The sequence below is a fragment of the Vipera berus genome (genome assembly GCF_964194415.1).
Source record: "Vipera berus genome assembly, chromosome: 3".
Lineage (NCBI taxonomy): Eukaryota > Metazoa > Chordata > Lepidosauria > Squamata > Viperidae > Vipera > Vipera berus.
This window is the reverse complement of record NC_138204.1, coordinates 52,790,453-52,818,138: the sequence shown is the minus strand read 5'-3', so window position 1 is coordinate 52,818,138 and position 27,686 is coordinate 52,790,453. Positions and strand designations below refer to the sequence as shown.

Below are 27,686 nucleotides of genomic sequence, written 5' to 3'. Positions count from 1 at the left end.
CTATAGTATACATTTCAATGTGTATCAGGCCACACTGAAAGGGAAAGGAACAGATCCTATGGCAATGAGTTCTCTAATTTGTTTTGCCCATGCAGAAAGAGCAGAAAGGGGGGGGGGAAGGGGTGCTGGCACTGAAGAACAGTTGAAATGCTTTAGCTGTGCCCCTTAACAAAGGAATTTCCAAACACTTAGGATGTTTTACCTTATCCAGTAAGGCAAGAATCCAAGACTTCCCTGAAAACATGAAGTATCATCTGATAGTAAAGGTTCCCCCGCACATGCGTGCTAGTCGTTTCCGACTCTAGGGGCCGGTGCTCATCTCCGTTTCAAAGCCGAAGAGCCAGCGCTCGTCCGAGGACGTCTCCGTGGTCATGTGGCCGGCATGACTAGACGCCAAAGGCGCACAGAGCGCTGTTACCTTCCCACCGTAGTGGTCCCTATTTTTCTACTTGCATTTTTACGTGCTTTCGAACTGCTAGGTTGGCAGAAGCTGGGACGAGTAACAGGCGCTCACTCTGCTACACGGCACTCGGGATTCGACCCGCCAAACTGCCGACCTTCTGATCGACAAGCTCAGTGTCCTAACCCACTGAGCCACCGCGTCCCTATAGCCACCGCGTCCCTATATCCCTGTCCCTGTATCATCTGATACAGAGGCCAAATTGCACGATTCCAAAATATGAAGCCATTCTGTCCTTTCATAGTTTAACTATCACTAAAAGGATGAATTCAGAGCATGTTTCTCAACCTTGGCAACTTTAAGATGTGTGGACTTTCCCTCCCAGGATTCTACTGAAGAAGACGTCCCTGCTGACTGAAGAATTGTGGAAGTCTGCACATCTTCAGGTTGCTAAGGTTAAGAAATACCGATTCAGCGCATGAAGGATTTCTGATGTCCATTCCTACTGATAATTTGTGTTTATAGAAATCTACTCCTCTAAGTGCACGGTTAGAAGAAAAGAATATAACCAATTCCTATGATCAGTTCCAAGGGAGGGAAGAGAGGGAGAGAAAAAAAATAGCCATGGCTTGCTTTTGACATTGTTTTGGCCGGATGCAAGTTTGCATTATAGTCTTAAATTGCTCTTAAAATCAACCCCTTCCCATTACTCTCTTCCACTCACTTCAGTTTCTAATATTGCTAACATTGCAAAAGAAAAAAATAGCCCTCTTGGATTCAGTCAATGTAGAGGGGACATACACAAAAGATGTGCTTATAGCAGAAGAATTGCACAAGCAGCTGGGGGGGGCGGAGTATCAGGCCAAGATAGTTCCCACCTCCCCCCATTTCCTGCTTATTGCCGAAGGCCCCAATAGTTGGCTCATACACTTCCATTTGATTGGTCTTCCCCCCTCACCTCAGTCCCCCTCTTAATTGTATAATGATTGCAGCATTCAAAACACTTCAGTGAAGTTTTTGACATTTCCACCACCCACATACCCTCAGGTCCTGCAGTAAGAAAGTTTAAAGGACCTGCAGCTGAAATAACATGCATACGTCCTCTGACTCCTTCGTTCCTGTTGCTTCCTCCTGTGCAACATGATAAGACTATGATGAAAACCTGTCTATATTATGCAAATGAAGACAGCTGGCATATATCTGCATAACTGACTGCATTTCTAAAACTAAAAGAAAAGCTCTATACCACACAGCCTCCTCCCTGAAGTCTGAAACCCAAGTCCATACTGATTGGAAAATACATTAAATAAATATTTTAATTTCCCTTTTGAACCATAAATCTATTAACCTGGGTATTTTAAAGAAAACAAAATGAATTTCTTAGGGAAAGAAATGTTATTTGCATACTAACATGTTTGCTTATTTGCTCTACCTATAATGCACATGCTTTAATTTTCTCTAACAGTACTCCTGTAACAAACTGTGTGTGTACAGAAACTTAACCTGGTCCAGAATGGTGGAGCCAAATTATTATGACTAGTTAGAGGCTATTCACTGTATATTAGTACAGTTTATATTAGTACTAATTATTAGTATATTCCAACTATCATTTAAACCTATCTTGGTCAAATGATCTCTTTTCAATTTCAAAAAAGATACAAAAGATAAAACAGAAGAAAATAGAAAATTAGAAATGGAAAAAGGAATAACAGTAAAAATGCTGAAAAGACAAAAGAAAAAAGTAAGGAAAATAGGAAAAGAATGACTTCCAAGTTTCATTGGTACAGATAAAGATATAAGAATACAACAAACTTCTGTTCCAAGATTAACATTTGTCTACATTATTTTGATAATCCCATACAATACTTTCCATCAAATTCCAAAATCAGCTGTTAATTTCTTTCAGGTTTTTTTTTGCAAAATCTCAAATAATGATTTCAAAGTAGAAATTAAATTTGCCAAAGTCTTTTTTCTTCTTCAAGGCTATCAATTTCACCATCTCTGCCAATTCTACCCACTCCTTCATCTATTCTTCCATCACAGGTATTTGATGGATATCTTTGCTGCTGTTATCATACATAAAAACAAAGTTCCATAAGATGTTTTCATTTGTTTGCCTATTAAGTCGAAAAGAAATTTGATCTTTTTCAAATTGATGACCATGCTTGACTTTGAGTGGTATACCATGAATCACACTCCAACAAATAAAGAAGACCAAATTAAGAATAACAGCAGCAATAATGGTCATTGAAAAAAATAAATGCCCTCCCCAATAGACATTTGGCAGCAAAATGGCAGGGACAACAGTGAGTTCTTCTGGGAGATCAGGATTGTACACAGCTCACATGCACTGCCCTAAATAGTTGGGTTCACCTGTTTAAAAGGCAATTATCTCTCTTATAAGCCTACCTCTAGGTACCTCCTTCAAGCCCACAATGACCTGACAGAAATAGACAAGAGAGTTTTATTGGTGACTGCTCCCACATTGCAGAACTCTATGCTGAAGGAAGTTACACTAGCTCCATTGTTGTTATACTTCTGTTTGTAAGCAAAAGCATTCTATCTGGGTAAGACTTTGACAAAGAAGTTGATCTGTTATCTGGATGCTATCTATTCCACTCATGTATAAATAAAGTTTTATATTTTAAATTCTCTAATTATCCTCTTATAGGGCATATGTACTTCTTGCAGCAATAACTATGGGAAAACATCCAAGAGGACCTTCCCACAACCTTGTATTTTCCCTACAATAACTTGTGGACCTCCCTACTTATGAACCCCATAAAAGTGGTCCAGCTTCTGATAAGAGCTATCTGTTTTTCCATAGAACTCTGGTCAGGACATAAAGAAAACAGATGACAAAAAGCAAGGGACAGGTGGGGAAGAATGACTTATACAAATTTAGTCTTCTTTGCACTCACTCACTTCTGAGAAAGTCTTTTCCCCAAAAGAATGTCATTCAGATCAGGGGAAGCCGCAACCCCAGAGTGGGAGGGGTAATTTTTAGCTTGTGATCTGGAGATCTGCTCAACTTTGCTACATTTCCAATATAGGTAGTCTTCATTTAGTGACTGACTCATTTAGGAAATGTTTGCAGTAACTCTGTGACCAGCCTTTACATATACAACCTTTGCAGGTCTGCAAAGCAAAGGAAACTTGAACAGAATTGTAAAAATGTGGTTTCACTTAGTGATCACTTCGTTTAAAGATTGAGGTGCAGGTCCTGGTTGTGTCCACTAACCTTCTGCTACCTGTAACCCCCACTTTTCATATAGTTTTCAACAGACAATCTCTGGCATAGAATCTCCTACTGAGTATACATTTGGAAAGAAGGGGGTTGTTTTATGTTGTCTCCTTCTGCCTTTTGTCTTAGCTTTTTATTTCTGATTTTTGAGCCAGTATAAATACTAAAGGTAGAAAAGACATTACAAAGAAAAATGAGTGAAGTGGGGCAAGTACTTGTTTTCACAACACTCAAACCTATATTGTTCTTTAGAATTCCTTTCCATGTGTGCATCTTCCAGAATTGCTGCCCCCAATTTCTAATAATTCTCAACCAGATTAGGCAATATGCTCTTGCTAAGGATAATGCCAGCTGGGAATTTTGGTACAGTCCAACATTTCTAGAAGAACTCATTTAGAATAAGCTGGCTTGATGGGAAACATGGATCACTAAAAAGCAAAAGGTGTTAGCTTTTGCCTTGAAACTAATATTTAAAAACCTTCTGTCGCAATGGAATATTGACAGTAGCAAACAATACAATTTTACATTTCTTAGATTTAAAAAAAATGGTCCAGCACTTCAGGTACAAAGCACTAACAGACAGAAGATATGCACCACCTAGTGAAGAGTATCTGTAGTACTGCCCTCCTGTGAACTGGGCATTTTGTACAAAGTGTGCTTCCCTTTCAGCAGAAGGACAAACTGTTGCCAAAATGGCAACCCTAATATGTCTGCTCAGTCTAGTATTTTTTGGACAAAGCCTCTTTCCCAACCCCTCTTCTCCAGCTCAGCAAATGACCTGTTCACCTCACAGAATGGCAGACAATAATATTATTTCAAAACACTGTCTGAGAAACAGACTCCCTCTTCTCTTCATAAAGTACTGCTCCTTATTCAAATCAAATAGAAATTATATTAAATGCAGTTTCCTGATGGTTTTAAATCAAAGCTCAAGTGAGCATGAACACACAAAGGAGATTGTATCCTCCATGGCTTGAGTAACACAAAAAGGAAAGCACCTCGGGAAATATGCCTCTGCATTAACACCACCCTTTCCCTGAAACTGGAAAAAAAATTGCCAGGCTTCAGGTGAAGAGAGAAAAGCACTTGTACTGACTTTACCTGCACAAACAAAATGTAGGGAGTTGCAAAATTAGGCAAGGGAAAGAGAGAGATGGATGAATATGAAACAACGTTGCTGATGCTATTTATCCAGGGCACTGCATAAGCAGATAGCCCCCCCCAACCCCAACCCCACCCTCATGGATGAAGCTATCAGTCACCACATGTGATGGATAAAAGCACAAAACTGAAATAGGAAAAATCAGTTGCCAGCCAAAGAAAACAGAAGCTAGCAAGGGAAAAGAATTAACTGTTGGCCCACATGGAAATCTGACAGCAAGGGATTTATCAGAAACAATAATAATGAAGAGAAAGGGAGTGAACACGACAGAAAGGAAAGGCAGAAAAACAGCAAATGTGCGAAATACAGGATTTCCTTGTTTCTCTTGCTTTAACTGCTGTCTGATGGGGGGGGAGAGAGGGGGGCAGGCGGGCAATCCCACTATTCTTCCAAAAGACAAATACTAAAACCCCATTCTTTGTACCCACCTAACAGAAACAGCACAAATCGACCTGCTTTTGTAGAATGGGGAAGAAGCAGGGGGCAAAAGAGATGTATCTGTGTAATTACCAACATTTTTGTGTGCCTGGGATTAGCCGCCTCAGCATCCAGACAGGACCAGCAATTGGACAGTGGAGTTGCGCTCTGGGTCGCCCTCTCTGCAGCGCTAACAAAGAGCAACAATGCCCATCGGCGTAGGTTAGACACACAGAGATAAAGGGAACGCGAGGCAACTTCTCCACCGTGGCAGCAACGGGGCTCAGCCGCCCACTAAGCCTGGAGGAGGCGCAAACCCTTCTCGCCAAACCACGGCCGTGCAAACGCTCTGACGGTCGGCAAAACACGAGTTATGTGCAGCTCCAAAGGCAGAATATAGCGGCAGCGGCCGGGCAGACTCTTCCCCGCCCCTCCACCCCAGCAAAATGCACAAGTCGCCTTTGCACGAGCCGCGCATCTTCACGAATGCGAAACAACAGAGCGCAACGAACGGGACCTGGAACTGGCAGGACGAGCAGCAGCAGCAGCAGCTGGAGGGGAACTCCTTTTGTTCGCTCTTTCCAGTCACCTGCAACGAAAGTTACCCACTGAAAACCCGTCCTGTCCCCATCTCACCTCACGGCCACCTTGACGCTGCAGCTGTCACCCTGGGCGGCCATTCCCTTCTTCTTCTTCTTCACTTCCCACGCCGCCGCCGCCGCCGCCGCCCCGCACCGCAGGAGAGCGCTGCCCCTCAACCACCATGGAGCTCGGTGGGGCCAGGGCCGAGGCGAGGTTGCGACTCGGCTAGGAGGAGCAGGAGGCTCGGAGGCTGCTCGAGTCGCACGAGGGCATGCTGAGCTCCTCTCGGTCGCGGGCGCTCCTCCTCCTCCTCCTCCTCCTCTCCAGCAGAGAAGGAGAAGGCAGCCCCGAGCAGGCGAAAGCTTAAGCGGAGTCCCCGCTTCCCATCCCGCCCGCCGCGGCAGCAGCAGCGGGACTGCAGAGGGGAAAAAAATAGCGGCGACCCCAGCCAGAAGCCGAGCGGGCGGAGGGGCAGGGCGGGCGGGGGAGGGAGGGAGAGAAGCGGAAGGAGGGGCGCCAGGACGCGGAGGCGGTCACGCCCACCCCCGTTTAACTCAAAAGGTGGAGGAGGGACTCGCGCCGAGTGGGAAGCGTGCGAAGAGACGCGGGAGAAAGAGGGACACGACGGCCTCGCGGCTGGAAAGGCTTAAGAAGCGTTCGGTAGTAGATCCAGACCGGAGGCTTGGAGTTTTTAAGAGCGCCGCCGCTTCAGTGCACGATCTCGGAGAACCGCTTCCGTTCCTTCTAGCCGGCCAGCTCTAGAAGAAGAAAAAAAAAACACAAACAAACCCGGAAGAGAGTAAATCGCTAGAGAATGAAATTACCACCGAGCTCGTATGGGAGCTTGAAATGTGACATTTTTCACCTAGATGGTATATGGGGCTTTTGGGGTTGCGCGATTAGCTGAACCGAGGGTTACTTCCTTTAACCCAAGGTTCTGTATTTGAATGACGCCATAAACTACAGAGGCTGGGTTTCTCATAATAGGCGTAGCTGACGAACCGGGTTTGGTGCACTGTGTGAATATCGCAGGTCCTGCCTTGCCTTTGATGGGAATTTTCATTTTTAGTATTGTGGATTGGGTTTCTGCAACAGATTAGGCTACAATATGGCTGTATCAGTAAACCAGGAGTCTTCAAACTTGACCCTTTTATGACTTGTGGACTTCAACTCCCAGAATTCCTCATCCAGCATGTCTGGCTGAGGAATTCTGGGAGTTGAAGTCCACAAGTCATAAAAGGGCCAAGTTTGAAGACCCCTGCAGTAAACTATTGTGCCATTATAATATCAGAGACACGTGCACGGATTTAAAGATTCTGTAGCTACAATACCGTACATACTATCACCTCCTTGCTTATATCTGAAAGCCAAGATGTGGCCTATGTTAGCTCCATTAGTTGAAGATTGAGATTCTCCAAGGTCAGGTGTCTCCTAACCTGACAACTCTTAAGACTTGTGGACTTCAGTTCCCAGAATTCAACAGCCAACAAGGGCATTATTAAGACTTCTGGGAACTTCCACTCTTCTCAAAGTTGCTCAATTGGAAAATGCTGATCTATTTCAACCCTTTGTAATGTGCAAAAAAGTCAGTGAGGTGAGGATGTTCAGACATTTCTAACAAAAACCTCTAAATATGGAAGTGCAACTTGCATGTCTAGATCAACTGGCTATTGTACGCGTATTACAATCAGGAAGCTTTGCCTTACATGTTTCTCTTTGTAGATATCAGTGAAAATAGCGTTCTAAATCATAAACTGGGTGGGCATCTTGAAATGCTAACGTCTTCCTGTAGTTTCAGCTGTATAAAATCATTGACATCCTTCCCTGCCGTTTTTAAGCAGGAAACTAAAAAATTTAGGTTCCCTGTACTGTATCATAAGTGGGTTGCAGCAAAGAATTAGCATTTCTTGTTGCAGTTTTAAGGAGTTTTGCAGCCTAGTTTTGGAAACCAAAAAATACCTTTAAAAAACAAAGACTTGGTTCACACAACACACTGAGCCATAAACTGATGTGGTTCTGCTGGAATGTTCTTATTGGGTAAATACATATATACAAGATTGATTTTTTTTCTCTAATCATTAAATAAGCTCTATTTGGGTACATTTATACACGTACAAGGTCAACATCAAGCAAATCACATTGTGACAAGGTGTTGTGTAAACCCAGCCTTTTATAGTTTTGACACTTAATACGTGTAACAAGGTCAAAGAAATATTGCAAGATTCCCTCTCCGTCATATCCTGCCCAATTTTCATGTCACCTTACTCACCATGACCTTCACTTTCTCATAAAATATACAGTGCAGCAAACACCTTATCATAAGATAAAATGCAGTTTACATATCACAATAGCTGAATTTTCACACAGAGACATAAACCCTCACTCATGCTGTGGCTTAGCATGTGGTATGAACTTTAGTCCATCCACTCATAGCCATGATTTAAGGCTCTTCCTTTACTGTCAGTGACTGGGAAAGGAGCATTCTTTTCACAGCTGTGATAGGAATACTGAATTTTACCTTGGTCAGATAAGTCGCACAAAGATATAAAGCAAAACAAGACAATCCCTGTTTCCACAAAGATCACAACTGTATATAAGTATTAGCTTAATAAAGTTAACCAGCTTTTCTGGGTTCACATAACCATAAACTAATTGTATAAGTTGTATCTGTACAAGATTCAACTTTGGGTTGGTCAGTTTGTGATTTGGGATGCTGAGTGGGTTCAGCATTATAGTAATAATGGAGGCACACACCGGCAATAGCAAGGAGGTGAACAGAGTGTTAAATTATGAAAATAAGAGGGATCAACATAGGCTGCTTCATCTCAATTCCATCAGAAATGCATTTATGTTTTCCAGCTTAAGTTTTGGCAATCCTGCCAAGTCTACATGCCATTTATCTCCTTCAATTCATTATGAGGGGAAAGGGTATGGGGGAAAAAGGGTGTGATTAAATGTTAAAGACTGGATGATGGATTTCTATTTTAGAAGATACTATAAATAATTTGTTCCAAGTAGCTGTATTGATTGAACTAAAACAAGTCTAGTTGATATAGTTTGTGTTTCTATAAGCAACATCACAGTATAATCAGTGAACTACATTTCTTTTACAAATACTTTTTGTATATTTGCATATTAAACCTTGGTTCTCCTATTTAATAGAAAACTCTATAATCAACCAGACCACTGTCCTTGGGTATTCTTTGGGATGTCCATGGGTGTCTGCAAAGTGTGATGAAAAATAAGTAAAGATGAGAGCCACAACAGTGTAATCAATGCTCTGCTCATTTTTTAAAGAATGCACAGAAATTTTGACAGAGCTTTAATCACATCATTGTAGCTGTCACCTTGACTTTTTTTAACCACACCCCCGCATGTACTCCTGGTATCACACAACTAATGTCTACCCTTCCAGCAAACTTTTTTCTAGGAATTTGTCTCTGGAAATATGTCTCTTGTTTTAGCTAATGGTCTGGCCTGTACCTGGTTTAATATGTAATCACAGTGATTAAGGTGAGGGTGAATTATTATATGAAATAATTCCATTTGTAATGGGCTGTTAGAAAGCCAGTTTGGTGTAGTGATTAAGGCATCAGGTTAGAGACTGTGAGTTGTAGTTCTGCCTTAGGCATAAAACAAACTGGGTGTGCTTGGGCCAATCACTCACTCTGAACTCTAGGAAGAAGGCAATGGCAAACTATTTCCAAAATCTTGCCGAGGAAACTGTCCAGGCGATTGCCAGGAATCAACATTGACTCAAAGGCATTAAAACAACAACAACCACAACACACACACACACACACACACACAGAGTAGTGAATGACATAGACTGTATATAAAATACATCAATACTGGATCTCTTGCTTATAGATTTTGTGCTGGTGCAAATTAATTTTTCCCCTACATTTTTTAAATCTTGTATGTGGTTTGTAGTGCTGCAAATTACTTATGTTATCTTCTTGGATCAGTGTTCAATTTAATAGACTGAGATCATGCAGAAAAAGAAAGTTTCCATATTCAAATTAATTGCCAATAACTGCCCATCATATTTGGTTCACTGACATAAGTTTCCTCAGAAACATTTTATTAGTATAAGACCATACTTATACGAAGAGTTTGTCAGTGTACTGCAAGTACAGACAGGAGCTTGGTAGATTTATATACTTTGTATAGATTGATACAAGGCCATTGGTTGGTTCTTTCTGAGGATGCTAAAGTTTTAAATGCCTAATCATAGAACTACTTACCATAATGGAACAATAGGGTACTTTCTTTTTTGTTGTGTTCACACTACATACACATTAAGAAACCTCAGTGAGTTCATACAAATGATCCAAAATTGATGTCTCCCCATGAGACAACGTTTTGAGTGAGACTCCAGGCTTAACATATTGTTTGCATGCTAAAATGTTGCCATCTCAAACCAAAATTATGTCCTTTGGTTAAAAAGACCCATGGCAGAGGCTAATTAAAATTCAAACAATGCAGTAAATATGAAAATTCAGTTTAATAATTTAACATTGGAAGTTAAAAAAGGGTGCCAATTCATGCTTACTGAGGTTTCTGCTTCATGCACACATATACCTGAGATTACTAACTGCATGTCAGCAGCATCTTCTCAATAAAGATATTAATTACATCATACAAGAGCCTTGGTGGAGCAGTGGGCTAATGCCTCCTTAAGTAACACCAGCTGCCTGCAATTAGTGCAGGTTCGCATCCCACCAGGCTCAAGGTTGACTCAGCCTTCCATCCTTCCAAGGTGGGTAAAATGAGGACCCAGATTGTTGGGGGCAATAAGCTAACTTTGTAATAATGCCGCTTGGGGGGGGGCGAAAGCCCTAATAAGCAGGCATATACATAGAATGAAGGCTATTGCTAAGCACATTTGATTTGTGCTTAGATTGTAAGCCGCCCTGAGTCTTCGGAGAAGGGCGGGATATAAATGGGATTAAAAAAAATACAACATGCTAAGCGGGGCTTGATATTACCGGTAATTCTGCTGAACTGTTCTCCATTGTGTCATTAAAAAATTGGAAGCAACTAAATGGCTAAACAACAATAAAGAGTAAATTATCTAAGGCACATCAGGTGGCAGCAATTAATGACTAGCTATTATTTTTGTATATTCCCCCTTTGGGCTGGTATCTGAATTGTCTTTATGATAGCCATCTGGTACTTCCTTTTTTAAAAGGGGGGGGCTATAGTAATTGGGGATGAAGGTGGGAAAAGATTGAATCTTGCCTTGCATGCTTTATGTCTACAAGTCATTCATGCACACTATGCTTGTGCTTGGGAGAAATAAAAACAAAGCCAGATGAGCAGTGATTGGATAGCTATATGAAGGCAAAAGGAGAACTCCTGGGGTCTGAAAACATACTGGACGTAAACTTAAGATAAATCAAATCTGGCTATGGCTACAGATTGATATTGGGATTACAACATCATGAATTCCCAACTCAGGCAGGGCATATTTGCAGAACACCAGACGTGGACAGACTCTTCGAAGTCAACTACACATTGGCTTGTCTTCCAGTGTGTTGCAATGATGTGTCTGTTCAAATACATCAAAAATCTGCTTATCTAAGTTGCTGTCCATAAGAATCATCTCAAAGGAAAATGCCTGGCAGCCTCGGGAGAGGGAATTATTTTAAGAAGTCATACGTGGAAATTTCATTGTCATGTATCTTGACATAAGAGTGTGACTGATTGTTTATTCAGTGAATTTACAAAGGAAACTATTTCCAATCTTTCCCTCAATTCAACAGACATAACTATTTGATAGTAATTATTAAAAGCTTTTTGTAGAAATGAGAGTTGAGAGATTGATTCTTACTCTGACATGCATATCCACCTCTGTATTATATTGATTTTCTAAGTGTTTTTCTTAATGCATCCAAAATAGAACAGCCAGTGACCAAAGCATCAACAGATTCAGGGGAATTCAATGATGAACAGAAGCATTTAAAAGAAAACCATAGGGAAAAAATCCTAAAGCAGGAATGTGCTAAATGTATTGGGCCCACAGTCACATTGGGGTTTTGAATGATTTGTCATAAAAGGATATTACTAGAATTATTAGGAATGAAGTGGTTAGACAACAGTTCTTCATACCACATAGTTTTACTGCAGGCCTTATACAGTAATGTAGAAAATCAAAAGGGTAAAAAGTCATTCCAAAGAAAAGGAAGATCGGCTTTTAGAAATGTATAAAATATAAGGAGTCATGATGATACAGAGCAGTTCTGTTGAGCCTCACCAAAGACCTTTTCTTCTAGTTTGGATATACTCAAGCCAAGAAACAAAAAAATTATGAATGTTTACATACTGTACTTAAATCATAGAAACCTATCAGTGTCTCATATCACTGTTAATTCACTATTGATAGAGCATAATATTTGTAACCCAGAGATGAGCTGAAACAAGCCGTGATGAACTCAACATGACAACATATACAACATGACACTACAGTATAATGCAAATGGCATGATTATGTATTGATGCCACCACTGACAGAAATCCATGAACCATGTCATTTGCATATTCATAATTTGTCCCAACATTGAACATCTGTGCTAAGATACAGAATCTCACCTCCTTATCAGACTGAAATAACCTTTCCTATCTGTCTTGGTGAATACTTCCGCTAGTATGTTAACCCAGATATTGTCATGGACAAAATTTAATTCTTTACTGACAAAAAGTGGCATAAATCAGATGGGTAACACTGACTATGGAGATGAGCATTTATTAATGTATTTTCAGGCCTTCCTGCTTATCCCCATCGGACCTCATCTGAAGCTACTGCTAGGAAAAAGCAAGCAGAAATAGGTAAAGGTAAAGGTTCCCCCGCACATGCGTGCTAGTCGTAACAAGCAGTCTTATTATGAGCAAGTCCTGTAATTATTTGTAAGGTTCCTGAAGTCACTGAGAATGAGCTGGCCAGCCATATAAATTGTCCTAAATAAATATTTGGTCCTCTTTACATTATTTATTCTTAAATTATCCCTGTGTTGTTCTTTAACTTTTTGCCTTGTGAAACAAAAATATGACAGGGTGTAAAAGAAGAACAAAAGTACAATAAGACAAAGGGCAATAATGGCATAAGCCCAGCCACGAGGCCTCTGCATGCATTTTAGAAACTGGCCCGTGGCAATAAAACAGCAAGCAACTCCTGTTACTGAGGTCCTTTCTAGCCAAGTTCTTTCCTTTCTAACTATAATTTATAATTAAATGCTTTGACACGGAAATGATTCCTTGGACAGCTGGAGAGATGGTTGCTTATTGCTGCAGGGTCTCCCGTAGCTCAAGCCGACTGTAATCAGAGTTTGGCCTCCAGAGAGAAAAGGATTTGCTTTAACAATCCAGCCCCTTTTTCATAAGCAACCCTTTCTCCATTCTCCTTTTACCAGTTAACAAATAAAACACCAGAGAGCAGCTAGGCTCTGTTGATTCAATACCTCTCCTGGGATGCATAATTTCTCATTTGAATATCTATTAACCTTGAGAGGAAACCTGTTCTGGAAGAAGCTGGCTGCAGGATTCAGATTCTTAATATATAAAGGGTGTGAAGATGACGTGGCAGGTGCCTTGGACAGAAAGCTACAGCTAAGCAATAGCTTCTGCTGCCTTGTGAAAGGATTTAGCTCTTTCTGGCTGCTTTCATAGCAGAGGTGCTAACTGATGAGGAAAAATAGGATATTGTCTTTCAGAGGAGTTTTACCTATGTACAGCAAAAGATAAAAAGTTTTAAATTTATCACTGATATTCCATCTTTCGTATGCTAAAATTAGCAGATTAAGCTGCTACTAAATTATTAAAGCTGAATGTGATTTTAAAAAGTTTATAAAAACTGGGTAAGCCTAATAATAATCTAAACCAACAAAAAATATAAACCAAGAATATGTAGTTCTTTAAAGATCTAAATTCTGCAACTTAAAAGAGTTGGAATTTAAATTTAGAGAGTTCCTAACTTGGAACTTGAACAACTTTCTAAATATAGATTTGGAAATTACAGCTAACCTTTTAAAGTGTGAATGTTTTAATTTAAATGTATTTAAGTCCTTGCATTTCAATGGAGTTCCAAAATTGCAAACTAATATGAACCCTAGGAATAAAATGAGATAGAAGTCCAAATTCATGAATAATCTAAAATGTATAAAGCTTAATTTAAATGTTGGGACATATGCTTCAATACTGAAGTACCTTGTACTGGGAAAAATATATTTTGTTAATGGCTTTATAACAGCTTGGAGATTTAATATAAATAAGCAGTAAAAAATCTTCCCCACTTTTGGATTGTGTGAATGAGTGTCTATGTATACTAAAAAAAACCTGATCAGTATCTCAATTTCACTGTTTGAAACAACCATTTATAATTTTTATGTGTATGCTGTGCTCAAATCTTTTAAAGTTTAAAGTAAACCAATGAAATTTTTATACCAATAAAGTTTAAAGTATACCAATAAGGAAAACCATTTGGAGAATTTTTGTTCATTAAAAGTGCTAGTTTTAATCCTTTAAGCTTTTTCTCCAGATTCTCCAAATATAATTTAAAAACATTTTTCAGAATCCTCGCCAAACTGCCAAAAAGAAGAAATATTACAATACTTTGGAACTATGTAATAATCCATCTAAGTTACAGGCTATAGATGTTATGAATGTATAGAGGCAAGAGATTCTAGTGTCACCTGTGCAAACCTCTCTGGGAATCCATTCTTAAAATCTCTTCTAAGGCAGCAAAAAAAACCCCTCCCTTTTTCCATCTGCCATCTCTTCTGCTGGCCTATCAGGCTGGAAATCAATCAGGCCACCATGAGCAGATTGTGTAGTGCTTTCATGGTAATCATCCAAAAACACAAAAGTGGCTACCACTATAGAGCAACACTGCCAAGAAAACAGTTTGGTATCTGGAATGGCCATGTGGCAGGCCTTTTACAGAGAGGAAGCTGAGCTTTTCCGTCTCTCCAACAGCATGGCAGCAATGTCTTCCACATCTGTCAGCTCTGCTTGGATGGCTGCAACCATTTCATCTCTTGTCAGCTTCAGAAAAGAATCATCTTTCGCTAGGAAACGAAGTCCCTCAGAGGCCAGTGCCTGCATTGAAGAGGGAAAAAAGATTAGCTGGGTATTATCCAAGCTAAATATAAAAATAAAATATGCCTTAAGGATTAAATCAAATACCTATCTCAATTTTGTACCTCAGTGATACTTAAATTTCTGGATTAATGAATGGGACTGGTCTGTTCTTCTCAAGTATTTCAGAGTATCCTACCGCTGGAAGGTATTGTTGAGATCATCCAAAGGTAGTCCTCACTTAATGTTAGCAATTTGGATCAGCAACTCAATTGGTAAGCAATGCAATTGTAAAGCATACCACATGACATGCCTACTTAGAACAGCAGTTGTGACGGTTACCATTGTTAAGTCAATCCCATACAGTCATTAGGCACGGTCATGACCTCCTGCCCATTGAATTTGCTTTTTGGAAGCTAGCACTGAAGATCGCCATTGACAATCACTTGACTGTGGGATGCTGTGGCTATCAAAATTGCAAGCCAATTAACAAGAGTCCAAATCATGATCATGAGTTGCAGGGATACTATGACAGCCACAACTACAAAAAATGGTCGTAAATACATTCAATGCCATTGTAACTTGTGATGTAACCATCACTGAACAAGTGGTTGTTAAATGAGGACTATGGTTCAAACCTCCCCACATGCAGGGTTCTGCAACTACAGCATTTACTAATGCCTGGCTTACATATTATTCTAAGTCTTAATTTGATTTCTTGAGTTCACGACAATGCCTGTATTAATACATGTTAAACCAAAACAAAAAAAATGGCATACTATGATATATTAGTATGATGTGTAAATCCAGTTTGCATCTCTTTATTAGTAGAGTGCTTGGGAAGTTAAAGAAAAAGAGACATGAACCCCTATACAACCAATGTTGGCTTACAAAAAAGGCCAATTTATACATTAAACCAATGTTTTTAAAACTTGGCAAACTTGGGATTTCAATTCCCAAAATTCCCCAGATAGCACGCTCCTTCAACTCCCAGAATCCTCACCCCCTTAATAGTACTTCACAATGACAATGGAAGGCTGAATGCTCTCCTGTGATCAGAAAGAATTCTCCTTACTTATGGATTAGGGGGGGGGGAAACAAGAGCAAGGGCAGACTACAACTGTTCTTTTACATCGATTTTAAAAATATAGAAAAGCCTTATGAGACAGAACTATTTCAACATCCAACCATTTTACAATCTGAGGCATCTGTACCTCCATTCCCTAAAAGAGGACTTTTTGCCATATATTTCAGAAATCAATTAAATGGCACTACAGTACTCATGAGATTTATAACCGAGGCAGCATATATCCCAGCAGCCAGCCTATGGATAAGACCATTCCCCAGGCCAGGCAGAAGGATAAATCAGCTTCCACCCCAGTTCTGTTTATTTATTAAAGAATTCAGCAGCACTAAATCAGAAACGGTCAGTTTCAGTTCAAAATAAACGTAGCCTTTATTTATTAAAAATATATCAGGAATCTTATCCTTTAAGGATAGTTTTAGGGTGGTTCCCTACGATTCATAGTGGAGCCCAACCTTGACTTTTAGTCAGCCTTTTGAAGGAAAACCAAATTCATACAACACAGAGTTTTCTGAGGTATTTGGAAAGTTTCCAGGAAATTTCAATCAATACTTTGGCTAGGCCACGGGTAGGCAACCTCGGCTCTTTTATGACTCATGGACGTCAACTCCCAAAATTCTGGGAGTTGAAGTCCATGAGTCATAAAAGAGCCAAGGTTGCCTAGGCTGATCTGGTATTCTCCAAGTAATTCCTATAATACCTATTAAGGAGGCTGCACAGTATTTCAGATTCAGTTCAAGGAGGATGGTTCAGAATACATGACTGCAGCACCATGTCACATAAGTGCAGCAGAGTCTCTCCTACAATAGCCACACAATCTGTAGAAAAGTTGTCATGCTTTTAATGAGTTCTAGAGAGGTACAAGTCCTAGAGAGGTACTGCATTCATGCTTATATTCCAAAACACTGCTTCCAATCCAAACTAGCTCTGAAACCCTGCACAATCCTACAGTTTAGCGTAAGACTGAGTCATAGATAAACCCATCTGGAATATGATCACTTTGATATGTCTCCTCAAAATCTTTGTCTAGACTAGTGCAACTTTAAGATGTGTGCAATGGCTGAGGAATTCTGGAGCTGAAGTCCATGCAAGTTGAGAATCACTGGTCTAAAGATTGGTCAAGCAAATAGGGAAGAAAAGTCTGGCTCTCAAGTTATGTTCTTGGGGAAAAAAACCAGGGGAAAACCCCACTAGCTTCCCTTGCCAACAATTTACACTTAGTGAAGGAATGTTTGCATATTAAATTCCATAATTTTAACATATTATTTAATGAGTCCTATGCAATTTTTCTCCCTCAATGCCTCTGAATATAATATGGGCCTGGGGCTTTTTAATTCAACTCTGTATGGTCTTGAATAAAATGTATTTGAGGTTTTCTAAGGCATAACATAGTTACTTAAAAAAAATTAATCAGGGTAGAGCTGCTTCAAAATTATTGACATTTTAAGCCAATCCTACCTCATTTATCATTTTCATTCACCCTAAGCTAGATCCCAGCTACTGTGATTCATACACAATAGTTTACCGGTATATCTTAGTCTATTATTCAGAGTTAGGCACTGCAGTTTTTCAGTGTTTAAAATCTGGGTGAACTTAATCAGTTATGGTTTATTTAATACACAACAGATAAGCAAAATATGGATTACTGTAATGCATGAACCCAATCATTATATATTCCTATTCACTGTATATCCTGGACCTTATACAGTCCCCAGCTATTTTCTGCCCAGAGGCAGATGATGCTCACTGGTGTACCTCTTGAAGGAATTGAAGAGTGGCTGGAGTAGGGGCTTCCGAGTTCTTTGGAGTGCTTTTCTCACAGTTGCTTGTAGATGGCGAAACTTCACCAGGATCTATATCTTGAGTGATAGCATTCTTGAGAAATTGTAGATTAAAAAAAATGAAGCTATCTGAATGAAAATCCTTTGACTTCACTGCCAAAGTTTAAGAAAAACCCTGAAAAATGCAAGGTGTGACTATTCCCCCCATCCTTTTAAATGTGACATTGTTAGAAACAATATATGCAATATATATAAATAGAAATACTCGGTTTATACTTGCCCAGATAGATACATAAATGCTGTGAGCTCATGCTTTTTTTACCGCTGCTTGTTCAATGCAACTGAAAAATAGCTTCTTATAACAGTCCCATCTAATTTCTTATTTTTAGCTGCTCCTCCAACATTTGTTATCAGTTTTCTTCCATTATTTTTCATAGTTTCATGTTTATATGGTGAAATACTGCTTTTTTGCTACTCAGAAATGAAATTTCTCTATGTTGGATGAATAACTGAAAATTATGGGCAATTCAGAATGTCTCTTTAAATGGTAATATTAGGTTACCCTTCCCTTAACAGTAAGCAATAAAGTAGACTGAATCTGCAAATAGGAATTTCTAATAGATATTATAAGGGATAGTTTGCTGAAAGAAGCTTTATAGCACCTTAGATTATAAAGAAAGTAATATGATGTTATATAAAATCCATTACATTTTCCTAATTGTGAAAAAAGCAATATCTGAGGAAAGCTAAAATATTTTAGTGAAGAAACTACTCACATACCCATTATGGTCAATTGCTGATAGAATTGTAAGTCTCTTTTCTAATCAAATGTGGATAAGTTAATCAAGTGTGAATAAACTTAAACAATCTGAGTTTACATTTACCTGCTGAGTGGAAAATTGTTGTTCTGAAGAGCACCTGACATTGGTTGCTGATAATTTGCTCATTTTGTCTTGCTGCTTTTCAGTTTGAATAGAATATTGCTTGACTGGGAAACAAAAAAAAATGATATAATGATAACAGATGTATATGGCTGAGCTACAAGTAAATAACACAATGTTTTTACTGGGCTAATAGCTCTTGATCTAGAAATATGTAAATATATGCATTACACAGATCCTTTGTTAGAGCAACAATTATCTCCCAGCCCCAAAGACAGAGAATTTGAAACTAATCCTGTAGGATCTCCTAGTTGGGGGCAGCCTTGCATTATTTGGACAAGGAAGAGTGTATTTGATAGAAGGAAATTTGGCAGAACTCACTGAGGTGAATAGAATGAGGAAATGGTGGCACCGTCTTCTGGTCGTTGAATTCATTCTCGTATGTCATCCTGGGAAGCAAAACACTGATGATTAAATCCCAGTACCCTGTCCAAGTCAAGTAATTAGTGTTCATTTGCTTATGCTTTTTAGTGAAATGTAATAAACTATCCTGGGATACTAGGAAACCAACTATTCTGGGCTATTGATCAGATGCTGATGTAATACCATGGTCTTTTCCATTTTATTTTCCTGTATATCTGTGTATATTTAACATAATTGATGCAATACTGTAAGTTGCCCATTTGTGATTTTCCAATTTACAGAATATGATGGTGCCTTAAAATCTGATTACCAAAGACTGACTATGAATGGTTGAATTCAGGTGAAATCATAATAAAATCTGCACAATCAATAAGACTTGTGGAAGATCGTGAAGAACCCCAGTTCTTGGTGCAATGTAGTCCAGAATTTGAAAATGCAACCTGAATGTTTTGATTTGTTTTTGTTTTTGTTCTTGACTGGGCATTCTACTAGAGTTCAAATGTTTTGTTCCTGCTCAATCATTCTGAGTGTATTACACTACAGAATATACAAAAGTTGGACTGTTAGTCCCAAACATCAATTTACATCTATGTATACTGAACCAAAATAGTTATTATAATTCTATAATAATTTCTACAGTCTGGAAAAGTATTTTTGGAATACTTTTGTTGTTTGTTTTCATTTTAATAGTTGTTTGTTTTCATTTTAATAGTACGGTAAAAAATTGATATCATCAGCAGTTTTGCCACTTCATTGCTAATCCCAATTTCAAATAATAAATGAAGCAATAGTCTCAGAAGAGATCCTTCTGTTCAACTGTTTATATCCCTTTGTTTCCTGAACTATTTTTCTACTTTATGTTCTTTAATTAATTAAAAGGTAAAGGTAAAGGTTCCCCCGCACTTGCGTGCTAGTCGTTTCCGACTCTAGGGGCCGGTGCTCATCTCCGTTTCAAAGCCGAAGAGCCAGCGCTTGTCCGAGGACGTCTCCGTGGTCATGTGGCCGGCATGACTAGACGCCAAAGGCGCACGGAACGCTGTTACCTTCCCACCGTAGTGGTCCCTATTTTTCTACTTGCATTTTTTACGTGCTTTCGAACTGCTAGGTTGGCAGAAGCTGGGACGAGTAACAGGCGCTCACTCTGTTACGCGGCACTCGGGATTCGACCCGCCAAACTGCCGACCTTCCGATCGACAAGCTCAGTGCCCTAATAAGACCTGTCCTAATTGAGTTTGGCCATAAACCTTTAGTGAAGAACTTAAGTCCTTGTAACCAGTCACTGGAACATATGCAGACTCCAATGACAGACAGAGAGATCATTAAGCTAATTGACCTATAATGTCAGGATTCCTGGAAATATTGGTTAAGGCAACCTGCTTTATATCTTTTGTAGCAAATACAGAGTCCTTTTCATAAAACATTTTTCTTTTACACAGTTTGTTAAGACTGCTGTACTGTTTCATCCTGTATGGTTTGGAAAAAGGGCTCCTTTAAAACATTCCAGGTCCCACCTAATAATTTATACCAGAGTATTCTTCTGTTACTATCCAATTTTGGATCCTATATTCTAACTGTTCCCATTTTTTAATTCCAACTTTAGTTCTTACTGTATTGTTGCATTGTTGTTAGCATTATTGTTGCTGTTGTTCACATTGGTGCCTCTTGTGGGTGGAAAGTCCTCAATGAATACTGGGGAATCTAGTTCTTCACTACCCATCTCGGTGAACTGCAGAGGCCTCTGGTTTGCCATATGCGGTGGAAGGGGGCTGCTGGGCTCAATGAAGTTTTCAACCTGGCCAAACAAGCCCCCTGTTCTCTGAATTTAAGGGAGAAAAAGAAAAGATGGTCACCTTGTTTCTCCTAAAGCCATTTTGTGTTTCAACAGCAGAGAACCGAAGAAGCTGAAGAAACCGAAGAAGCTCAAGAACTCACACTTCTGGTAAGCTAAGGATCAAGCTACACATTAAAGGTGTTTTTCTAATGTTTAACTTTTTTCCCCTGACACCATTTTACTGTGGGACAGTAAATTGAACCCTAAAAGTTCAATTTATCAATTTAAAATTATTATTTGTGGTACATAATTTTCAGGAGTAACAACGGAGAACAATTTTGAGCAAAAGTGTACTATAAGGCAAAATGATTCCAGGTGTACCTTCCACCTTGCTGAACTTTTGAAGAGTCAGGGTCACTTAAATATGTTATTTGGATTTTTTTTTTTTAGCATAATGCAAAATTCATTGAGATTCACAAATTGTGTATAATTCCCCCCCATCAGATTGTGTATGTGTTGTTGGCCTCAGCGAGAAACAAATTTCATTGTACATTTTAAATGATTAAAAGAAAAGTTGCTTGTTCATACCCAAGTTTCGCAATTATTTGATCAAGAATGAGTTTCACAGAATGCAGCTTGCGATGGATTAAATATTACATTTACTCCTTGGAGTATTTTCTTTTTGCCTATTTCTGAGAAATGATGCAGTGCTGTGACAGGAGAATAGCCTTACAGGGAAACACAGGTTTAAATTTTACGCTCTGAAGCTTCTTGGAATTTTCACTTAGCCAATATAGAGATCCCCGCCAATGCTGCAAGGAAAATGGAAAAATTCTCCAACTTTGATATGAGTGGTAGAGCAAAGTGAGTTTCAGAATTCGCAGAATCTCCCTTGCCCTTTCGGTCAGTATCAGACATTTCAAGATATAGGATTGGATGATGATGATTTTAAATTATCCAATTGCATCCACCACAGAGAAAGATGTGTTATCTTAGGAGGTATGTTACATTTCTTTATGATTTTGTGTGGCTTTTTATGTTCTCATCAGCTATGTCTTCTAGGTGATCTACAAAGCTTATGAATCAATAAAAATATAATGACATAATCAAAACTTCAACATCAATATGACCAGTCCATTCAGTATGGGCTTATGAAGAATTTATTCAGGTATCTTTGATGGTCCTCCTGGATTGCAAATTGTGCTGCTTATAAAATATAATGCAGTACTTTAATATTCATTTAAATTTATATCAGGATTTTCTCTTTTAATTACATTTTAGTGTAACCAAAAATGAAATTGATGCAGAAAAATGGAGGGTTTTTTTCCTATTAGCTTCAATGAAGGGTGTGCATAAGAGGTGTGCAGGTTAGATAGGTTTACTAAACTTCTGTTTTGTATTGATAGGTATGCATGTATCTGACCATTTTGTAAAGGGATATTCATTTAGCTCAGAAGGAATGCTTACAACATGAAGCCCCTCTCTTCTCCATTCTGCAGAACGATGAATGCATTTTTAATAGGAATTTTAAAAACCACCAGTAGTAATTTAGAAATAAAGAGGAGAGCAAAGGCCCTTCTGTCCATTATAACTCTGATACTTATAACCAAGGAAACTATATATCTTCTGGGAAATGAATGATTTTAATGTGGGGAGGAAGGTAAACGTGAGAGAGGGAATGATCTGTAAGAAAGCATGGGTCACAGCAGCAAAAATACAGTTTGCTGCAATTTGTAGATAGAACATAAGGGACCTTTTAAATTAAAGAATAGATCTGTTCTTATATCCACCATATACTTAATATCCTCTGTACTTATTACACTCACCCTGTAGATGCCTTCTTCCATCGCTGCCTCCACCATAGCTCTTTCAAGTTCCTCCTCTGCAGTCAGATCCCCAGAGATTGCTCTTTTGATCTCAGGAGCAGCTTCCTCTTCAATGGTCCTTAAGCCAGCCTTATTAGAAGTGAGGTGGAATCCTTTAGCATTGGAAGGGGCCATTCATACCAAAATGAGAAAGGGATGGAGCAGGTACTATATATCCTCCAAGAATTATTAACTTTCTCTTCTCAACCTCATTCTCCTGCTCACCTCTCAGATAGACAAATGTAATGCAACCAGTGTGATGCTGCTGGTTTTGAACATGACTCAACTAGATAGAAAGCAATTGGGGCAGAAAGCAGTAATTCAACTGCTGGCAGGACAATCACACCACGGCAGAATAACACTAATTCTTGGCTCCAAACCCAGTTGTGTTGGTTATTATTTTTCAGACTCATTACAATGTAGCATGATCAGTCTGAAATACTATTTCTTTGCTGCCATCTATTTTTTCTGGATTTCTGGATTCCCAATCATGATAGCTGCATACAGTCCCATTGCATTATTTATTTATTTATTTATTTATTTTTTATTTATTTTTTATATTTTTTTATACCGCCCTTCTCCCAAAGGACTCAGGGCGGTGTACAGGGCAATAAATATAAAAACAGAATACAAAAGTTAAAAAATGATTAAATATAATGCCCGAATTTAAAACAATAATTAAAAACATATTTAAACCCCTGCCCTAACCCATCAAACCAGGTCGGATTGCTCAAATAAATACGTTTTTAGATCGCGCCGGAAGGAGCGAAGGTCGGGGGCCATCCAGAGCTCAACCGGCAAGCGGTTCCACAGGTCTGGTGCGCCCACAGAGAACGCCCTCCCCCTGGGGGCCACCAATCGGCATTCTTTGATCGGAGGCACCCTGAGGAGGCCCTCTCTGTGGGAGCGCACTGGATGGAGGGAAGTTGGCGCCGGCCGCAGGTGTTGCTGTAGGTAATCCGGACCCATGCCATGTAGGGCTTTGTAAGTTAAGGGATAATATGAGTTGATATCTAAGCACCTAGGTTGCTTAATCCTGCTCTATCAATTGCTAAGCACACCAAACACAAATTCTAGAACTTGTTTAAAGACAGATTGGCTTTGTACATAACCATAAATCAAACCTTTGGAGTAAAGTGAAATTGTTTTACAGCTCATTCCTTCTCCATGTACGTGATAGGGATTGAACAATAGTATGGTACCTAACACTTTGCTCAAGTTTGGATAGACTCACACATATAGTACATGCTGTATAAAGGAGAGTCAATTTCAGACCAGAGCAAACATATAGTGTTGAAGAAAGGCTTGATTATAAAAAGATAGAGGAAATAAGATAGGTTGTGTGATAAGATATCATAATACATTTCTCAAAGATATTAGTACACAGATCTTAAAAGAACCCCAAAACATATATGTTGAGAATGCACATAATACATGCACATATCCCAGGATAAAAGTGCCAAAAGAGAGAAACATTCACCAGTCCTCGCTCCCCTGTGGGTTAAAATATTTCTGTTTCTTAAGAAGTTATTAAAATATGCAGCATTTCTCATATCAGTTTCCCACTTACCTGGATTTCAACAGCATTTTTCTTAGGATGATATCCGTAATATTCTTCCTGGCGTTTAATGAATTTTCTGAAATGATCCTGGATGAGGAAAGTAGCATAAAACTTTCCCACAGTAACTTCATCATCTAGAGGAATATATACAAATTAAGGCATTGTAATTATGCAAGAGAGGTATAGTATGTATGAATTCATATACCAAGCTACTCTTTACACATTAAATTTTATGAGAATTTGTAAGTAGATCAGTCACAAGCACTAGAAATGGAAAGGAAGATCGATACGGTAGTCTGAGGACTCACCTCCAATTGGTGGAATGACTTGATCTAAAAGCTTCATGCTAGTTCTCTTCCAGATTTTTTTAATAATCATCCTCAGCTCTTCATTGGCTTTCTCAAAGTTACCTACAAAGCACCCATCATACAAATTGATTTATACCAGTACATAACTTAGTACTCAGAGTTCAATTGTAGCTTAACTAAATCAAACCATGATAAATAGAACCTGAGAAACCTTGGACAAAAACTCTATCATTCTGTGTATTCTCCAAAAGTCCTCTTCCAAATAGAACTACATGACTCGAAATGCAAATAAAGTCTCAAAGTCCTTTATCATTGATAACTCTGGTTTATATTTACCAATAATGAATATCCAAACCTCAGTTTGTGGAAGCATGGGAAACAAAGTGCCCCTGTATGGTCTCTGCCACTGGCCTGTGGCTCTTTCGTGATTTTGATTTTGTATAAAATTTCTTCACTTATTTAAATTTAGAGGCCACCCCCAACTTCCGATGGTGCTGAGTGGCTCATTTTACTAAAATGAGGCTGCAACTAAAGTTTAATTTAAATATTAAGGTAAAGGTAAAGGTTCCCCCGCAAATGCGTGCTAGTCCTTTCCGACTCTAGGGGCCGGTGCTCATCTCCGTTTCAAAGCCGAAGAGCCAGCGCTTGTCCGAGGACGTCTCCGTGGTCATGTGGCCGGCATGACTAGACGCCAAAGGCGCACGGAACGCTGTTACCTTCCCACCGTAGTGGTCCCTATTTTTCTACTTGCATTTTTACGTGCTTTCGAACTGCTAGGTGGGCAGAAGCTGGGACGAGTAACAGGCACTCACTCTGTTACGCAGTGCTCGGGATTCGACCCGCCAAACTGCCGACCTTCTGATCGACAAGCTCAGCGTCCTAACCCACTGAGCCACCGCGTCCCTTAATTTAAATATTAGGGTGGTTCAAATCTTCTATAATCCTAGCCATGGATGAACTTGCTAGTATTTGTTTTTTGCTTTTTGAAAACTCAGGTTCTTTAAAGCCCTAAAGCTCTAGGAGCAGTGTGTTGGCACAGATCCCTACTGAAACTACTTACTGTAATTTACGACAGATGAAGTCTTGACTGGTTGAGGTTTTATGATTAAATGCACTAGAAAGGTATTAATTATTATTGATTTATAGCATCTACTGTTGGCCTTATGTAATTGTGCAGTAATGGATTTTAGTGTCAGCTATTTTTCTATTGGTATATAAGGTGATTAATGTTCTTTCCCATTCATGAAATAATAACGGCTACGAGAGAATGCAGTGAAGTTATTCATGACATAACATTGGCACTTTCCACTCTTTACCTTCTGTCTTGATCTTGAGAGCAGTTCTCACCAGAGCAAAGAGTGTAGCATTGAAAGTAACCGTGCCATCACTATTCAGTGGCATATTCATGCCCACTAGGCGCTGAAAAACGTACAGAAATATATGCCAGAAAGAAAAAAACATTATGGTTGGATTTACGCATACTGTAGGACTATTTCATGATCTGGTTTATTTTTAATTCATTCAACTAACCACGGTAAAAAAAAAATCCTAGTTTTGTAGTTTTGTTTTGCGATCACAGCTTTTACATATACAAACACATTTTAATATTCATTACAATCTTATCTAAGAAACAGAATGGAGCATCAGTCTTTCATTCCTATCAGGATTCCAATGCCATTTTGGGCAACAGAACAGAAATGAGATTGGGTCTACATAGCACTGAATGTCAGAATCAGAACAGAGCTGGAAGCGACCTTGAAGATCCTCTAGTCAACAGGTCTGCAACCCGCGGCTCCGGAGCCGCATGCGGCTCTTTCAGCCATCTCCTGCGGCTCCCAGTCTTCTACCATGTGCAGTCCAAAAAAAAAAGTGGGACTAAAAAAGTTCAACCAATCAATTCAAATATGCAGGGTAGGTGCATATCTTGCCTTGGCTCCAGTCTTCAGTCAAACCCTGTTCTGCACATGCGCGCATGTACGCGCATGTGCACACATTTTTTTGCGGCTCCCAGTGTTTCCTTTTGTGAGGGAACCGGTTCTGAGTGGCTCTTTCACTGTTTCAGGTTGCTGACCCCTGCTCTAGTCAAACCCTCTGCTCAAGCAGGAGACCCTATACCATTTCAGATAGGGGGCTGTCCAGCCTTTTTTTCAAAACCTCCAGTGGTGAAGCACCTACAACCTCTGAAGGCAAGCTGTTCCACTGGTTAATTGTCCTTACTGTTAGGAAGTTTCTCCTTAATTCCAGGTTGCTTCTCTCCTTGATTATTTCCATCCATTGTTTCTTGTCTTGCCTTCAGGTGCTTTGGAAAATAAGTTGGCCCCCTCTTCTTTGTGACAGCCCCTCAAATACTGGAATACTGCTATCATGTCACCCCCTAGTCCTTCTTTTCTCTAGACTGGCCATACCCAATTCCTGCAACTGTTCTTCATATGTTTTTGTCTCCAGGCCCTTAATCATTGATAAGGAAATATTCTCTGTTATCCAATTACCTTGCAAGCTACACGGTGTGGACAAAATTTCCCAAACCCTAGGGGAGGCTGGATTCGTCTCAACAGAGTTACCACATCTAGATGCTTAATTCGACCCCTGAAGTAAAACAAAAGGTAGTCATATTTTATACATACGATGCAAAAACTAGAACTTTGAACTCTAATTCAGAAGGCAAAGGCCACAATTTAATATCCCCTTGGCATTTTTTTTAAAAAAAATCGAAGTGAATTAGCACACATTTCTGTTTTAGGTTTTTGATCAGCTAGCATTGTCCATGACCTACAGTATGTGTCAAAAAGCATTCCTGGAAGAAGCTGATAATTTTTCCTGTGGAGCAAATCAAAATCAGCTATACAAACTCCAGGAATCTCTCAATTCCTTTCAAGCCTTGTAGACTGATATTCTTTACAAATCTGATTGTGTCATGCAAATAAAACAATATAAGCAGATTGAGAAACGGCATTATTTGGTTCACACATCCCACAAAGCCATAACATGGTTTGTTTGAATCAGCATTTAATGCAGACCCAGTCATTGCCGTTTGCAGCACTTCACTGTATGATAAACACATGCTTTTTTGGTGATATAAAAATATAACTTGTGAAAGATAACTCGTAGGAAGAATTATTTATCAAAGGATAT

The 27,686-nt window shown here is 39.3% G+C and overlaps 2 protein-coding genes across 2 annotated transcripts in view; both read right to left on the bottom strand.

Moving 5' to 3' along the window:
• The window catches only part of KIF21B (kinesin family member 21B), a 68,207-nt gene extending 61,619 nt beyond the window's left edge, over positions 1-6,588 (bottom strand). The window contains exon 1 of the mRNA XM_081325733.1: positions 5,860-6,588. Coding sequence (XP_081181859.1) covers positions 5,860-5,903 — 44 coding nt within the window. The 5' untranslated portion in view covers positions 5,904-6,588. The remainder of the gene's footprint in view (positions 1-5,859) is intronic.
• Positions 6,589-13,851: 7,263 nt separating this feature from the next.
• CACNA1S (calcium voltage-gated channel subunit alpha1 S) overlaps positions 13,852-27,686 on the bottom strand; it is a 73,410-nt gene continuing 59,575 nt past the window's right edge. The window contains exons 35-44 of the mRNA XM_081322268.1: positions 27,044-27,140; positions 25,871-25,973; positions 24,555-24,656; positions 24,256-24,380; positions 22,647-22,775; positions 20,657-20,865; positions 19,008-19,075; positions 18,630-18,733; positions 17,720-17,839; positions 13,852-14,901 (exon numbers count right to left, since the gene is read on the bottom strand). Of these exons, the coding sequence (XP_081178394.1) occupies positions 14,740-14,901; positions 17,720-17,839; positions 18,630-18,733; positions 19,008-19,075; positions 20,657-20,865; positions 22,647-22,775; positions 24,256-24,380; positions 24,555-24,656; positions 25,871-25,973; positions 27,044-27,140 (1,219 nt within the window). The 3' untranslated portion in view covers positions 13,852-14,739. The remainder of the gene's footprint in view (positions 14,902-17,719; positions 17,840-18,629; positions 18,734-19,007; positions 19,076-20,656; positions 20,866-22,646; positions 22,776-24,255; positions 24,381-24,554; positions 24,657-25,870; positions 25,974-27,043; positions 27,141-27,686) is intronic.